At 36.6% G+C, this 18737-nt stretch overlaps 2 protein-coding genes and 1 pseudogene across 2 annotated transcripts in view; all 3 read right to left on the bottom strand.

Annotated features, from left to right (window-relative positions):
* Positions 1 to 780: 780 nt before the first annotated feature.
* LOC143019105 (arginine kinase-like) lies at positions 781 to 3417 on the bottom strand. Its single transcript, XM_076174804.1, has 4 exons — positions 3352 to 3417; positions 3043 to 3076; positions 1437 to 2546; positions 781 to 872 (listed from the first exon to the last, which is right to left on the bottom strand). The coding sequence occupies exons 1-4, from the start codon at positions 3415 to 3417 to the stop codon at positions 781 to 783; spliced, it is 1302 nt and encodes a 433-aa protein (XP_076030919.1).
* A 1138-nt stretch (positions 3418 to 4555) lies between these two features.
* LOC143019104 (arginine kinase pseudogene) lies at positions 4556 to 8289 on the bottom strand (annotated as a pseudogene).
* Positions 8290 to 8638: 349 nt separating this feature from the next.
* The window catches only part of LOC143019103 (uncharacterized), a 61356-nt gene continuing 51257 nt past the window's right edge, over positions 8639 to 18737 (bottom strand). The window contains exons 12-13 of the mRNA XM_076174802.1: positions 9350 to 10459; positions 8639 to 8736 (exon numbers count right to left, since the gene is read on the bottom strand). Of these exons, the coding sequence (XP_076030917.1) occupies positions 8639 to 8736; positions 9350 to 10459 (1208 nt within the window). The remainder of the gene's footprint in view (positions 8737 to 9349; positions 10460 to 18737) is intronic.

Raw genomic sequence — 18737 nt, 5'->3', positions numbered from 1 at the left:
GTTGTTGTTGTTGTCGTTCCCTAGACTGTCTGTCCTAGCTGTCCCGTCTCCCCAAGGAATGCCACAGCCAAAACTGGGTTTTCCCACAAATCCTTTATAGAGTGTATGTTGTGTTGTTTGCATGCATGATTGTGTATAATGCAGTCTTTCATTATGTGTTGTATGGTATGGGTATGTTGTATGATATTTCTTTTTGGTTGAATATGCTTGTGTAATGTAATGAGATGGATCGGTAGGATTGAGAACTCTTCCACAGAACTATGTACCAATTGTTTTCATGTAGTGTTTTATGAGGAGGATTATGGTTATATATCCACATGTTCCTTTCCAGTGGGTATAGTATACCTTGTTATTATTCTTAATGCATTGTTTTGCACACTTTGTTAGGTGTCTATGGTTTCCTGAATGTAACTATGTTGTGGAGGCTTTGTCAAGTGCTGTACTCCAAATGGTTTGTAGACTGTAATATATATATATATATATATATATATATATATATATAATATTTTTTTTGGGGGGGGGGGTGACCAAACCCAGTCTTCCTAGTGTTCTTAGTATGGTTATTATTTCGTTGATTTCCTTTCAGGTTCTGGAAGTGTAGACTGAAGAATATGTGAATATCAAATTGAGGCCAGGATTTCAGGTCTCTTTCCAATGAAAGAACTTAGCCATTAGATTTTACTATTGGACATTTCTTTGGTTTACGGTGTGAACATAGTTACTGATGATTACCAAAGGAAGGCCTCCATTCTACATTTTCCAAGACAATGCTCTAGTTTGTCAAAGTAAGTTTAGGTGTTCTAAGTAGATGTTCTGTAGTTCCTGTGCTGGGTTATTTGCAAAAGTGAGCGATTTCATGTCATCCTCTGGATCTAGTGTGGAGAGATCACTCTTGACAAGAGTGAATAATATGTGTGAGAATATTTATCCTCAAGATTTCCATTAAAGTCTTTTTGTCAGAGCACTTTTGCTGTTTTTGTTTACACTACTATCTGTCAACAAAGAATATTTTTATCCATATATCTTTGTTATTTTGATGCTACTTCTTATATTCAGTATGTATTGTTAAATCTCTCCAGTACTTGTTATATGCTGTTAGTGAGAAGTGTATTGTAGGAGTGGTTCTACTTGAATCCTTGTTGTTTTGGGAAGATGGGCAGATTAATTATGTTCACACATCACCTATTTGATCTTGAGAATATGTTGACTTATGTTGAATGTGACTACACTATTGTCCTTTACATTTTTCTTTCAAAATCTTAATGTTTATTACTAGCATGTCATAGAATTTACGATAATTGTTGCTGAGCCTGTTGAGTGTCCATATGTTAAAAGTGATCCTGACAGTGGTCAGGTTGCTATGAGCATGCATAATACTGTACTACATAATCATTCAAGTGCAGTACTAGGTGGACAGATACATCATTTTCTTCTACCTTCACTCATCTGGATCTCCATATCGATGATCTCTTGCACTCCATCATACATTTCTTGCAAAGCTTCAATTTCTGTTAAACCCAAGCGTCGGCGGTTTGATATGTCAAACACAAAATCCTTGGCTTCCGAGTGCTCACCAGATGTTCCGCGTACCTGCAGATTGAACCTGTCAGCAGTGTCCTCAAGTATGCGCCTGTCTTCTCCAAGGTTTGGTAGACGGATGTGTACTGAAGCTCTGATGGCTGTACCCAAATTTGTTGGACAGAAGGTTAAGAATCCAAAGCGTTGAGATGAACTGAATGGCAATATATGTCCTAGAGAGGTCACTGCACGAGTGAATCTTTCATAAACGGCTCCTAAGTCTCCCCCTGATTGCATAGATATAATACGCATGTGATCCTCCTCATTGACCCATACTACAAGACTTGAATCTTTATTTAGGAATATTCCTCGGCCATCAGGCCAATATTGACAAGCTCCTGCTGCTTGTAAGAAACGATCTCCCTGTTTAAACAGTAAATGTCTCTCCAGCAGATCTTCTTGTTCTTCGGTACTCAATCTGTTGATTGGTGTGTACTGGCCACTGAGATCTTCATCAAGACTTCCTAATGCCCTTGCAATATCCTCTTCAAGTTCAGCATAATGTTCACTTGTAAGGAGAGGATTGAAAGGATAGCCTTCAATAGATCTGGCACAGCGTACACGTGTTGACACTACAAAATCACCTTTACTGTTCAAGTCTCCAAGACTATTTGCATGGCCAAAGTCCAATCTAGGATGACAGGAACTGGGACTAAATCCACCATGATATTCATCAATAATGGGGTCAAAAAGTTCATGAAAAATACTGTACGATTCAGCATCTGGAGCATAGATGCCAATGTTTGAATCCACATTTTCAACTCCAGAGTTGATCACATCAAGAAGAGAGGCACCATTTGGTGTCACACGGTCCTTGATCTTGTCATACATATCTCTTGTCAAATACTTCTTCAAGAGGGACCTAGAATTGCTGTTAAGTAGAGTGTTGTAAGCCTCATCTATACACTTGAGTATTTCTTCATCAGCATGGATCACACCATCCACAACGTGGCAGTAACAGTGGGTAGCTGTGGAAGGTGAGGTGCATGTGTAGTTATTAAGTACTTATTTTCAATAATTCATATATACATATATATTTAGAGAACAATTTCTACCTTTAAGGAGACAAAAGACCATATATGAACATTTAAATATTTTGTTCTGGTTAATGTCAAACTATTTCATTCAGCTCAGAGGATCCTCTAGCCTGTAAGAGAATAAGAACTATTTCACATTGACTAACCCTTTCTGGAGACAATATATATATATTTTTTTAACATTTAGCTATTTTCCACCAGTAAACATCATAAATTTTGGCCTAATCAGAGGATCCTCTTCCTGGTAAAGTTTCAAGGAAACTGCCATGTCATCAGATGGGATGCCATCAAATAATAATTCATCAAAGCAGTGGATCAACAAATTTCAGTTGTGACACTTGAAATGTCTTACATAACAAACAAACCTACTGGAAACAAATGTTTAGAACTCTTACATTCTTGTAGCAACATCTTTATCATTTCATACACTCATATGTCAGTGAATATAACCAGTAACGCAACTAAAATTTAAGAGACTTGTTCCAAATACAAATACAAATACAGAAACAAATGATGCCTAGATTGTTACTGACTGGGAACCCATAGGCTCACAGAAGCCAGCAACAATCTTCAGGCCCAACCAAATATCTCTCTGTGATTAAATTTTAGTCTGATCTTACACAACTACCTGATAGGAGAACAGACAACAGCAATCAGCTCTTCTTGTATGAAAAAGAGGAGTAATCTAAGTCAATAGAGAGAGATCTTGGACTTCATATGGAAACAGACTACCAACCCTTTCAGGCTGCATCTTCAGGTGGAAGTGAGGGTGGACATCAGAGCCATATATTCTGGGTACCATAGGTGTGCACTACTCACTCAATGAAGAAGGCAAATTACCCATAGATATTGAACTCCTTTAACCACTTCAGTATGATGACACCTACATAGACGCATGAGGCACGAGTGGGTACACAAGTATGCCGGCATTGGCATCTTGATTATATTTTTTGTAGTTATACATGAGTTACCCCCGAATTCTGTGAACTGGTTTGACCACATTTTGTGTTTAATATTACTCAGAGTATAAATGAACTAATTATACAGCAGTGACTTTACATTTTATAATGCAAGAAGTGTGATGCATCATATATATGGTAGCCGATGCTGAGCGTGGGAATTTGACTCGTACTAAAGTGGTTAATGGTAAGATTATCATAATAAAAAGTATTTTTGTTCTGCCCCCTACTAGGGAATGTTGTGGCATTTATTTTGAAATAGCATATTAATTGTTATAGCATAAAAGTGTTGAGTGGTGTAGGATGTAGGGTGGAGCCTAAATGCTGTAGTAGTATGCTATCAAAATTTTATTCAGTTGGGCATGCTTGTGTAATGTAAAGAGATAGATCAGTAAGATTGCGAGCTCTTGTACAGAACTCTACACCAATCATTTTCACATAATGTTTATAAGGAGGATTCTGGTAATATGTATGCATATGTTCCTTTCAGGTGAGTATGGTATACCCTGTTATCATTCTTAATGCCTTGTTTTGCATACTCTGTTGAGTGGCTAATTCCTTATTGTTAGTAACCATACTGTGGAGCCATAGTCAAGTGCTGTTCTCAGAATTGTTTGTAGACTGTAATAACCGTTTCTTTTTTTCTGTTTACCAAACCCATTCTTCCTACTGTTTTTAGTAATCTTCTTGATGATTTTCATTGTCAGGTTCTTGAATTGTATTGTAAACTGAAGGATATGTGCATATTAAAATGAGGCCAGGATTTCAGGGCTCTTTCCCAATTAAAGAACTTGGCCATTCAATTTTGCTATTAGATATTTCCTTAGTTTATGGTGTGAGCAAAGTTATTGATTTTGAAGGAGAAGCCTCCATTCTATATTTCTAAGCTAATAATCTAGTCTTAAGTAAGTTTAGTCGTTCTTAGAAGCTGTTCTGTAGTTGATATGCTGGGTCATCATCAAAAAGTGATTTGGTGTCAAGCTAAGGATCCTGTGTGGATAGATCACTTGTGAAGGCTGTGGACAATGAATGTAAGGGTACTGGTTCTCAAGGTCTACTCTGAACAGTCATTATGTCACAGTAATTTGTTTTTATTTATTCTGTACATTCTGTCAGGTAAGAAATATGGCATGCATATATTTTCATTGTTGTAGATGCTGTCTCTTATCTATAGTATGTCTGGGAATGTTATCAAATACTTCATTGATGTACATTATCATTATAGTGGCTGTTTTTGGTGTCTTCTTGTTAAATCACTCCAGCACTTGTTGACTGATGTTTGTGAGAAGTGTACTGGTGGAGTGGTCCTACTTGAATCCTTGTTGGTTTGAGGAGGTGGGAAGATTAGTTATGTTCCATATAACTTCTATCACACATCATCTACTTGGTCTTGACAATATACTGATGTATGAGGAATGTGACAACTCTATTTTCCCTTGCATTTTTCTTTCAAAATCCTAATGTTCATTACTAGCATGTCATAAAATTTAAGATAACTATTGCTGAACCTCTTGGTTTAAAATTACTCCTGACGGTGTCCATGCAAACACCTTAATTCCCAACCTTGGTCAGGTTGCTATGAGCATGCATAATACTGTACTACATAATCATTCAAGTGCAGTACTAGGTGGACACATACATCATTTTCCTCTACCTTCACTCATCTGAATCTCCATATCGATGATCTCTTGCACTCCATCGTACATTTCTTGCAAAGCTTCAATTTCTGTTAAACCCAAGCGTCGGCGATTCGATATGTCAAACACAAAATCCTTGGCTTCCGAGTGCTCACCAGATGTTCCGCGTACCTGTAGATTGAACCTGTCAGCAGTGTCCTCAAGTATGCGCCTGTCTTCTCCAAGGTTTGGTAGACGGATGTGTACTGAAGCTCTGATGGCTGTACCCAGATTTGTAGGACAGAAGGTTAAGAATCCAAAACGTGGAGATGAACTGAATGGCAATATCTGTCCTAGAGAGGTCACTGCACGAGTGAATCTTTCATAAACAGCTCCCAAGTCTCCCCCTGGTTCCATAGATATAATACGCATGTGATCCTCCTCATTGACCCATACAACAAGTGTTGAATCATCATTTAGGAATATTCCTCGGCCATCAGGCCAATATCGACAAGCTCCTGCTGCTTGTAAGAAACGATCTCCCTGTTTAAACAGTAAATGTCTCTCCAGCAGATCTTCTTGTTCTTCAGGACTCAATCTATTGATTGGTGTGTACTGGCCACTGAGATCCTCATCAAGACTTCCTAATGCCCTTGCAATATCCTCTTCAAGTTCAGCATAGTGTTCATTAGTAAGAAGAGGATTAAAAGGATAGCCTTCAATAGATCGGGCACAGCGCACACGTGTTGACACTACAAAGTCACCTTTACTGTTCAAGTCTCCAAGACTATTAGCATGGCCAAAGTTCAATTTAGGATGACAGGAATTGGGACTAAATCCACCATGGTATTCATCAATGATGGGATCAAAAAGTTCATGAAAAATACTGTACGATTCAGCATCTGGAGCATAGATGCCAATGTTTGAATCCACATTTTCAACTCCAGAGTTGATCACATGAAGAAGAGAGGCACCATTTGGTGTCACACGTTCCTTGATCTTGTCGTATACATCTCTTGTCAAATACTTCTTCAAAAGAGATCTTGAATTGCTGTTAAGTAGAGTGTTGTAAGCCTCATCTATAGACTGGAGTGTTTCTTCATCAGCATAGGCCACACTCTCCATTACATTACTGTAGTATCTGATGGCTGTGGGTTGTGATGTGATTTATAGAGTCTTTTAGAACTTATTTTATATAATTCATATATATATATATATATATATATATATATATATATACACATATATAATATATATATATATATACACACAAATATATATATACATATATATATAGATATATATATCAATTTCAACTCTTAAAAGGAAAAAAGACCATATCTGAACATTTAAATATTTTGTTCTGGTTAATGTCAAACTAACTATTTCATTCAGCTCAGAGGATCCTCTATCCGGTATAGGGATAAGAACTACCTCACATTAGTTTTCTGGGGACAATTTTATATATATATATATATATATATATATATATATATATATATATATATAAATACGTGAAGATCTGGAGTCTGGGATCAATATTGGAAAAGTGTAAACACCAAATTTAGTTCATTGGGGACATTTGGTCCACATTCTCTGTTTGGGTACTTGGACATAATTGTTCTAATGTTTTTACATTTGTGTTACATAATGATGTTATTTTACCACATTTGTTTTATGATTGCAGCCTTATAAACTTTAATTGGTGTCACAATTTCATGTTAATTCCATTTTATTTATTATTGTATAGAGTATTGTTTTGTTTATGTGATTGAGAGTGTGAACCTTTCCCAGGTTTACCAGTTTGACCATTTATATTTGAGTTCACTATCTTGTATCCATTATACTACCTGAAGACGATTCCTGGAAGGGTATAGAAACGTTGGGCAAAGTAAACCCCCCTTGAATTGAGTCTAGTGTTCACACTTTTATTATATATATATATATATATATATATATATATATATATATATATATATATATATATGTATATATATATATATATTTTTTACAATTAGATATTCTCTGCCACCAATCACCAACCATAGATTTATTCTGATCAGAGGATCCTCTTCCTGGTAAAGTTTTATGGAAAAATACTATGTCATAGGATGAGATGCCATCAAATAATAATTCATCAAACCAGTGGATCATCAAATTTCAGTTGTGAAACTTGGTACGTCTTAGACATAACAAACAAACCTACAGGTGACAAATGTTTAGAACCCTTCCATTCTTGTAGCAACATCGTTATCATTTCATACACTTGCATGTCAATGAATATAACTAGTAACACAACTAAAATTGAAGACACTTGTTCCAAATACAAATACAAATACAGAAACAAATGATGTCTAGATTGTTACTGACAGAACCCATAGACTCAGAGAAGTCAGCAACAATCTTCAGGCTAAGCCAAATATCTCTCTGTGAATAAATTTTGATCTGTCCATACACAACTACCTAATAGGAGAACAGACACCAGCTATCAGTTCTTCTCATGTGAAAAAGTGGAATAATTGAAGTCAATAGAGAGAGAGATCTTGGACTTGATATGGAAACAGACTACCAACCCTTTCAGGCTGCATCTTTAGGTGGAAGTGAGGGTGGAGATCAGAGCCATATATTCTGTATATTCTGGGTGCGATAGGTGTGCACTATTCGCTCAGTAAAGATGGCAAATTCACTATATATATTGAACTCCCTTAGTAATAAGATTATTATAAAGAAAAGTATTTTTGTTCTGTCCCCTACTAGGGAATGTTGTAGCATTCATTTTGAAATAGCATGTTAATTGTTATAGCATAAAGGTGTTGAGTGGTGTAGGTTGTAGGGTGTATCCTAGGCACTGTAGTAATATATTATCAGAATATTTTTCAGTTGAGTGTGCTTGTGTAAGGTAAAGAGATAATGCTGTAGGATTGTGAGCTCTTGTACAGAACTGTGTACCAATTGTTTTCACATAGTGTTTATAATGAGGATTATGGTATATGTGTGCATATGTTCCTTTCAGGTGGATATGGGATAACCTGTTCTTATTCTTAATGCCTTGTTTTGTATACTTTGTTGGGTGGCTAATTCCTTATTGCTGGTAACCATGTTGTGGAGCATTAGTCGAGTTCTGTTCTCAAAATTGTTTGTAGACTGTAATAACTGTTCCTTTTTCTCTGTTTACCAAACCCATGCTTCCTACTGTTCTTTGTATGGTTCTTTCCTTTATGTTTTTCTTTATCAGGTTCTTGAATTGTGAACTGAAGGATATGTGCATGTTAAAATGAGGCCAGGATTTCAGGGCTCTTCCAATTAAAGAACTTGGCCATTCAATTTTAATATTGAATGTTTCCTTGGTTTATGGTGTGAGCAAAGTTACTGATGATTTTGAAGGAGAAGCTTCCATTCTATATATTTAAGACAATACTCTAGGCTGCCTTAATAAGTTTAGTTGTTCTTAGTAGCTGTTCTGTAGTTGATATGCTGGATCATTGTCAAAAATGAGTGATCTGGTGTCAAGCTCTGGTTCTAGTGTGGATAGATCACTTGTAAAGGCTGTGGACAATGGATGTAAGGGTACTGGTTCTCATGATCTCCACTGAACAATCTTCATGTCAATTCTGTACTGTCTGTCAGCTAAAAAATTTGTTATTCATATGTTTTTGTTGTTGTAGATGATACCTTTTATGTACAGTATGTCTAGGGACTTTATCAAGCATTTTGTTCATGTACATTAACATTATAACTGTTCTTCCTGGTGTTTTCTTATCAAATCCCTCCATCACTTGTTGATTAATGTTTGTGAGAAGTGTATTGGTGGAGTGGTCCTCCTTGAATCCTTGCTGGTTTGTAGAGGTAGGAAGATTAGTTATGTTCCATATAACTTCTATCACACATCATCTATTTCATCTGAAGAATATGTTGATATATGTGGAATGTGACTACACTATTATCCCTTGCATGTTTCTCTCAAAATTCTAATGTTTACTACTAGTATGTCATGAAAATTTAAGATAACTGTTGCTAAGCCTGTTGAGTGACCATATGTTAAAAGTTATCCTGGTAGTGTTTATGTCCCTGGGTCTGGTTGCTATGAGCATGCATAATACTGTACTACATAATCATTCAAGTGCAGTACTAGGTGGACATATACATCATTTTCTTCTACCTTCACTCATCTGGATCTCCATATCGATGATCTCTTGCACTCCATCGTACATTTCTTGCAAAGCTTCAATTTCTGTTAAACCCAAACGTCGGCGATTTGAGATGTCAAACACAAAATCCTTGGCTTCCGAGTGCTCACCAGATGTTCCGCGTACCTGCAGATTGAACCTGTCAGCAGTGTCCTCAAGTATGCGCCTGTCCTCGCCAAGGTTTGGTAGACGGATGTGTACTGAAGCTCTGATGGCAGTACCCAGATTTGTTGGACAGAAGGTTAAGAATCCAAAGCGTTGAGATGAACTGAATGGTAATATATGTCCTAGAGAGGTCACTGCTCGAGTGAATCTTTCATAAACGGCTCCCAAGTCTCCCCCTGGTTCCATAGATATAATACGCATGTGATCTTCCTCATTGACCCATACCACAAGAGTTGAGTCATCATTTAAGAATATTCCTCGGCCATCAGGCCAATAACGACAAGCTCCTGCTGCTTGTAAGAAACGATCTCCCTGTTTAAATAACAAATGTCTCTCCAGCAAATCTTCTTGGTCTTCAGGACTCAATCTACTGATTGGTGTATACTGGCCACTGAGATTTTCATCAAGACTTTCTAATGCCCTTACAATATCCTCTTCAAGTTCAGCATAGTGGTCATTAGTAAGGAGAGGATTAAAAGGATAGCCTTCAATAGAACGGGCACAGCGCACGCGTGTTGAAACTACAAAGTCACCTTTACTGTTCAAGTCTCCAAGACTATTAGCGTGGCCAAAGTTCAGTCTAGGATGACAGGAACTGGGACTAAATCCACCATGGTATTCATCAATAATGGGATCAAAAAGTTCATGAAAAATACTGTACGATTCAGCATCTGGAGCATAGATGCCGATGTTTGAATCCACATTTTCAACTCCAGAATTGATCACATCAAGAAGAGAGGCACCATTTGGTGTCACACGGTCCTTAATCTTGTCATACACATCTCTTGTCAAATACTTCTTCAGGAGAGACCTAGAACTGCTGGTAAGTAGAATGTTGTAAGCTTCATCTATACACTCGAGTATTTCTTCATCAACATGGGTCACACCTTCCGCTGGGTTGCAGTAGTAGCAGATGGCTGTGGAAGGCGAGGTGGATGTGTAGAGTGATCAGTTACTAACTTTTGTACATTCATATATGTACATATACATACATGTATATATATATATATATATATATATATATGTATCATATATGTAAGTGATGGCCAGGTGTGCATTTATTATTTTCATAAGAGTATTTTCCATATGTCTTACTATAAACTTGTTCTTCTTTGAAAGAAGGTTTATAACTTCACTATAAATAGTCATTATAGCTAGATCGTGAAACAAGGTACAAGACCCTTCCACAGTAGTTTGGGTTATTCTTACTTTGTGGTTAGGGAAGAATGCTCTGAAGAATGGAGTGATCTTATTACATTTTATATGTTTGTGTTCATACTTGCTCTTCACTGAGGGAAGTTAACATATAAGTGGGAGAGGTTACTAGGTAACTGGGAGAAGTTACCAGGTAGTTCGGGCAGTGGCAGGTTATTGTATGCTTGGGAGAGCCTCTGGCTTCAGGTTGTGACAAAATGTTGCATGGTTGGTTTTGTGGCGTTTTGTTCCATACTTGGGTTTATGGTGTTTTGTGGCAATTTGTTGAGTGCTTGGGTTAGTGGCAGTTATTTGCATGCTTGGGCGTGCTTTAAGGTCCTCTGCTTGTATGTTTAAATTTGGGCTCAACTTCTTGATATATAATGGCTTTAAGATTGGGAGGTGCTTTTTGTCTGTACATATATCCAAAATCTCTGTATTTTCTTCTAACCTATTTCTTCTTAGGGAAATGACATGTTCAGTTGTCATTGTTGTCATGCCAATATAGGTGGATGGGAGGGCTTCATAATTCCCTTGGGCACATTTGAGCCTATAAATGACATGTGACTTAAGAAGTTCCTTTCTTTCTTGGTGTGGGCTGTTCTTAAGTAGGTGATTGTTTTTTTAATAATAAATCACTAAATTTTGTATTTTCTCTGGGTTGACCGGTTTGATGTTTTTCTTGACAATTTGTTTTATTATGCATTATTCTTTTTTGTATACTATTGTAAATGTGGATTTACAGTAGATGTTAATTTTCATCCTTGTTATGATGCCACAAAACCAAGCCACAAAACCAAGCACACAACATTTCATCACAACCCGAAGCTGGAAGCTCTCCCAAGCATACAACAACCCGACATTAACCAAACTACCTGGTAACCTCTCCCGGTTATCCAGTAACATCTTCCACTTATTCAGTAACCTCCCTTAGTGAAGAGCAATTATGAACACATGTGCAATATCATCACTCCATTCTTCAGAACGTTCTTCACTAACCACAAAGAATATCCCAAGTTGCTGAAGGAGGGTCTTGTACCTGAAATAGCGATCTAGCTATAATGACTATAATGATCTCATAAACCTCCTTTCAAAGGTGAACAAGTCCATAGTAAGATATATGGAAAATACTCCAAAGAAAATCATAAGCACACATTTAGCCATTACTTTCAATGTGGTATGCATAAGAGAATCAATTGCCCATATATACAACTAATATATATACTGGTATATATATATATTACAAAGGCGGAGCATGCCGACAGGAGACCTTTTGGTCCATATCTAGGTCGGATGCAAAAAAAAATCCTAATAATGATTAATAGATAAATAAAAAATATAATGTAAGTACAGTATCAAATGAAATACATAAATAAACGCATAGGCACAGTCAAACAACAAACAAACAGGTAAATAGTAAATAATAATAAATTGACATATAACTACCGGGTAATAATAAATGAGAATCAAACAGACAAATGATAACAAAACAAAAACAAATATAAAATAAATAATAATCATTACAGCATCTTGCTTAGGTGTTTATCTAAATGATTTTTAAAGCTTTGAACTGAACTACATTGCACTGCCTCTGCAGGAAGTTTATTCCATTCATTAACTACACGGTTGGCAAAGTTGTTTCTACCCACTTCCAAATTGAATCTATTTCCGGACAGTTTGAGACCATTGTTTCTTGTCTGATTCTCAATCAGTGTGAAAATTTTGTCACTTTTGACGTCAATTCCCTTTAGAATTTTAAAGACCTGTATCAAGTCACCTCTGAGTCTACGCTTTTTTAGGGAAAACAGATACATATGTTCTAGTCGATTGTCATATGATTTATTTTTGATATTTGGAATCAGTTTTGTGGCTCACCGTTGTACTTTTTCCAATCTGTCAATGTCTTTAATGAGATTCGGTGACCATACGGAAACAGCATATTCCAAGTGTGAACGAACTAACGATTTATATAGCTTGTTAATGAGTGATAGACTTTTGAAGTCAAAAGATCACGCAATCAGTCCTACAATTTTATATGCTTTCTCAGAGGCTGAAATACACTGCTTGGATGATTTGAGATTGTTACTGATAATTATGCGAAGATCTTTTTCACTATTCACTTTTGTTAACGAATTTCCAAATAACTTGTAATCGTACTTACTGTTATTTTTACCTATGTGCATTACCTTGCACTTATTTGTGTTAAATTTCATTAGCCACTTTTCAGACCATTGCTGTAATTTGGTGCCAGAACTGTCTTATCTTCATCTATTTCCTCTTTGCTCATTTCCTTTTTTATCCACGCATTTTTATTATTTTCACTGTCAGCTAGTTTTGCCGCTTTCAATAGTATCTCTTCAGCTATCATTTGAGTCCTTAGTTTGATTTTCATTGGCCTATAGTGTTTTTCTCTAGAGTATATGCCCATTCTATGCACGTTGTCAATTTCCTTCTCCAGCTCTTGACCCTCGTCCTGAATCGCTTTCAGTATTTCCTTCGCAATTTCTTTCTCTTCTTTTTCTCTTTGGTATTTGTATGCTTCTGACCCAGGGCAGTGGACAGGGTGCAGGGATGAGCCGTCATCTAGGAGGTGCTAAGATGGGATGGAGGGTGGAGGAGTGTGGAGTGTTTTCAGGGATGAAATGGGTAGGAATGTTTTTGTGCCTTGTCCTTTTTGGCTATCCCCCTGGTAAGGGGGGAAAAAGCCTTGGTATATGTATGTATGTTTTTCTTTGATACCATAAACCACAATGCAATTTTTTTTTTTTTTTTTTTTTTTTTTTTTTTTTTTTTTTTATTCACCGAGTCTCTCATGCAGTTTTCCTTTTCTTTGATTACCTTAATTACTTTTTCTTTTGCATTCTCCACTACCTGTTAATTGTTGTACTATTTCTTTGAAAGAGATTTTTTGATTTTCACATTCCTGCTTCCATTGATTTTTTATTTTAAGGAGATCCATCTCTTTGATTCTCCCACTTTTTTAGTCACTGCTTGTATTTGTTCTTTATCCTCTTTCTTCAGTTCTTCGTTTTTGTTTCTATCCTCGTTTTCCTTTCTTTCGTTTTCTCTTTTAATCATAGTTCATTTTTTAGATAATTTAATTCTCTAATTATTTCCTTGTTAGTTCTACATAAGTTTATATTTTTTTTTGTGCAAAGCTCTATAACTTATTTTTAGATCTATCAATTCCTCCATCAAGTCATTGATGTCTCAACTCCTTAGTACACTGCTAACCCTAGTTTCTCTTTCGATATCCATAACTTTTCTTATTGCCCCCCCTTTCTCTTTGGAATCCGTGAATAAAAAAACATTGCTTTCACACCTTTGAGTAGTCTTCAGAGTTTCACTTAGACACGTTCTCTTCGGTGCCACTCTACTCATATCCAATCCTCTCTTAGTGAGTTCATTAATTCTTTTATCTTCTTTCCTTCATTTCGTGCTATACTATACTTTTCCAGAACTGAATTTTACATCTAACCAGTCACTCGAAGACATAGCCCTATCATCCTGAAGGCGTTTCCTTGTATGTTTGTGTATTTTGGCAGCAATTTTTCTCTAATGCATGTAGTATTAAATGTAATGGAAATTGCGGGATTGATGATCTTTTTCTGAAGACTTTCAATTCTCCTCCTTACTTAAGGAATACAGGAATTCCTGTATTCTTTAAGTAAGGATGAGAAACACCTCTTTAGAAGAATTGAAAGTCTTCAGAAAAAGATCATCAACCCCGAGATTTCTGTCCCATTTAATACTACATATGTGTGTGTATATGTATATATATATATATATATATTTATATATATATATATATATATATATATATATATATATATATATATATATATATATATACATGTATATATATGTATGTATACTTATATATATAGAGAACAATTTTAACCTTTAATGAGGCAAATGACCATATCTGAACATGTAATTTTTTGGTCTGGTTAATGTCAAATGATTTCATTCAGTTCAGAATAGCCTCTGCAAAATAAAGGGTTTAAAACTACATGAAATTATCTCAGCTAACCTCTTCCAACTAACACCAGGCAATATTTTTCAGTTCAGATGAGTTTCTGCCTGGTAAATGGACTACAGGGAAACTGCCATATCAAGAGATGGAACTCCATAAAATGATCATTCTTAAAAACAGTGGATTAACAAATCTCACAAATATGTAAATTAATTATTATCAGAAATAACAAAATGACCTACAGGTAAGAAATACACATATTACTTTTCATTATTCCATTCTTGTAGCAACATTTTAATGCCATTCATGTCATCTTTCTTATTTCACACATATTCATGTGTTAATGAATATATTGAGTAACATGACTATGACTTAAAAGATACTTGTTCCAAATACAGTAACAGTTATTGCCTACAGTTAAACTGACACTGAATCCATTGGCTCACAGCAGTCAGCAACATTCTTCAGGTCCTACAAAACAGTATGCAAAGAAATGTCGGTCTATTCCTGCACAACTAGCTATTAGAAGTGAGTAGTCACCAGTTCAGCTCTCCTTATGAGAAGAATTAGAATAAAGGTGACTGAAACTGATAGAAAGGGATCTCGTACTTGATACGTAAAAAACACCGATTTTTCCAGGCACCATCTTCAGATGGATATGAGTGTGATAATGAAGAGTAGATACAGACACACAGGCACTTACCACACACTATATGGATGTAGAGATGATGAAAAAACTCATCAAAACCCTGTTATGCCCAAGACTGGGATATCCCTCAAGGATGTAAGCAATATCGAGAGAATATAAAGGGCAGCAACCAAACTGGTTTCCAGCCTGGCAGATAAATCATATGAGGAAAGACTAAAACCGAGTCTGCCAACTTTGAAAAACTGAAGAGAAAGAGGTGATATGATTACAGTATTCAGGTCACTAAAAGGGATAGATTACGTTGACAGAACAAATTTCTTGATTAAGGATAGGAGGGCTTTAAGAGATAATGAGAACAATTCAAAGAAGACTACATGTCTAAAGGATGTGAAGAAATAGTTTTCCATATAGATGTATAAATACTTGAAATAGCTTCGATGGTGCTATGGCCCAAGCTGGAACAATACATGAGTTCAAGTCTCAATATGATACTTGGAAATCAAGGATATAGATTAAGTTGGAATTGTACATGAACTTGAGGCTAATTGTGATAAATTGGAGAGTAGGACACATGAGCCACCACGTGTTGCTACTTTCCTGTATACTACAATTAGGTAAATAAAATTAGGCAGATACACTTAGATACATACATGCACACATATATTAATCCAATGTTTCAATTGATTTGCAGGAGACCCATGCTCCCAGACAACCAGCAACAGCCACTACATTGGCCCAAAAGTCACTCAAGGAAGAAATATTGGCAGGGCAGCATAAGATTAGGTGTTCAGTATCTTCTGTGTGATGGTTGTATCTGGGACAGTTTGTTTATGTGTTGGTACTGTTTTGGTGCTGGTTGGTGACCTGAACGTAGTCATGCTAATATAATTCTTACTTCTCTTGAGAGGGATTTTTCTGTAGGCCTGATATTTGGAGGGCTTTGAAGGACTACGGGGTCTGGTGGTCAGGCTAAAGTCCTTGTTTTGTGATTAAGTGTCAATATGCTTTTGTGTAGCCATACAGTGTGGTATAGGCTATAGATATTGAAATATTATACTACAATTTTTTTTTAGTTGGTTGTACTTGTGTAATAAGATGAGTCTGTATGATTAAAAACTCTTGCATTGAACTGTGTACCTCTCTTTTTCATTTGGTGTTTTGTTTTATGAGGAAGATTTGCTTTCTGCATGCAGACTTTCTTTTGGGGTAGTTTTGGTCTATCTATCTATATACAAAGATATTTTTTCCTCAAACCATTCGTTCTCTCCATTTCTAATTCTAATACGGGCTCTACTACTCTCATAAAAACTCAGCTGCCCTTAACAGCTTTCCCCCAATCCCATATATCTCCAAAACCTCCCACAGTGCCTTCATGTCTACCCTGTCATAAGCCTTTTCCAAATCCATAAAGGCCCAAAGAATGTCCTTACCTTTTGCTAAAGCTTTCTCACAAACCATTCTTACCACAAAAATTTGATCCAAGCAACCCTTACCTTTCCTAAACCTATACTGTTCCTCACCAATTACTCCCTCTGTTCCTCTACTAATTTTCTTAATTAAAATACTCCCATCAGCCTTCTCAACTACACTCAATAAAATGATCCCTCTGAAACTATATACTCTGGAACTATACGGGCATTCCAATCCTCTGGAACTCTTACCCTCTCTTAGACACACATTAAACAACCACACTAGCCAGTCCATGATTACAGTACCTCTTTTCTTCAGACACTTTGCATGACACCCATCTGACCCTGGTGCCATACCTACCCTCATCATTTTAATAACTACTTGTGCCTCATCTTTTCTTATTTCTCCTCCATTTTCCTCATTCATCACTATCATTTTGTTAGCACCTCCCACTGCTTACTACTCATCTCTCCATCTGCACCTTTTACCTTTTTTTCTCTACTTGATTCGCCTCCCCTTACTCTTTTAACTTCCTTCCAAAACATATTTTTATTACTTTCATTTTTTCTGCCATACTCTTCCCCCGTTTTACATTTGCTCTCCTTTTTGCCTCCTTTATCTTATGTTTTGTTTCTTCTTCTTTATACCTTTCATATGTTTCTCTCATCCTACCTTGCAACAAGTCCATGAATGCACGCTTCCCTTCAACAACCTTCTTTACTTCATCATCCCACCAGTCACTACCCTTCCTTTTATTCCCTCCCATACTCCTTGTTCCACATACTATCTTTGAACACCTTGTCACTCCCTCCTTGAAATACCCACACCCCTGCCCCACTCATACGTCTGTTCTATCCTTCACCATCTCCCACACTTCTCTCAGCTTCTCCCTGTACTTCTGCTCATTTTTCTTCTCATTTAAACAGTTTAATTTAAGCATCTCCTTACCTTCTGTCCTCTCCCTCTATCTCCATATGTCCCCTACTCTCAACTTACCTTCTACATACATATACAAAGGCTTTTTCCCCCTTACAAGGGAGATAGCCAAAAAGGGATAGGCATAAAATCATTCCCACCCATTTCATCCCTAAATACACTCCCACCCCTCCCACCCTCTCTCTTACCTTTACTTAAAAATTATTTTATATTCCCAAACTCTCTCCCCTAAAAACATGGACATCCAAAACTCTTCCTATTCATCTTCTGGATACCACTACATAGTCCATTAAAGCCTTATCAACCACTCTTCCATCCACCACCCTCTCCCATTTTTATATATGCTTAACTTTTTTCCGAATCGCTGTGTTAGCTATCATCAACTCTCTTTTTAAACACATCTCTACCATCAACAACTCCACTATGATTTTTACCTAGCACTTCACACTTCCCAATCATTCTATGCACTGGTTCTAACATTGAGATCTCCCAAAACTACTACATTGACATTTCTCCCAAAAGCCTCCCTTTCCTCTACATTCTTCTCACTACTGGGCCCATATGCACTTACAAAGACCCACATCTCCCTTCCCAGTTTCACTTTCATCCACATTAATACAGAAGAAACCTCCTTCTAATCCACCACACACTTACCTATCTCTTCACTTACTAATATAGCCAACCCTTCCCTCCATTGTCTTCTCACTCCCAACTACACTCCCAAATTCAAACTCACCCCTCCCTTTCAACTTAATTTCACTCAATGCCAACACATTTATATTCTTTCTCACAAACATAATGCCTATCCCTTCCTATTTACTCTCATCTGTACCACACCCACTCACATTAAAAGACCTAAACCTTAGGGTTCTGGTTGGAAAACTCCTCCCAGGCCCTTTTATGCCTTCACTTCTTGTAGGAATTTACTCTTTAGAGCTACGGGGACCAGGATGCCTAGTCCCATGTTTCGTCCCATTTTAGTTGCCTTTTATGACACAAATGGGAAGACTTATTGGTATTATTCTTTCCT

Source organism: Oratosquilla oratoria, chromosome 36 (assembly GCF_046742065.1).
Source record: "Oratosquilla oratoria isolate Oo_2021 chromosome 36, ASM4674206v1, whole genome shotgun sequence".
Classification (NCBI taxonomy): domain Eukaryota; kingdom Metazoa; phylum Arthropoda; class Malacostraca; order Stomatopoda; family Squillidae; genus Oratosquilla; species Oratosquilla oratoria.
The sequence above is the reverse complement of the archived record's forward strand: the minus strand, read 5'-3'. Positions and strand labels throughout refer to the sequence as shown.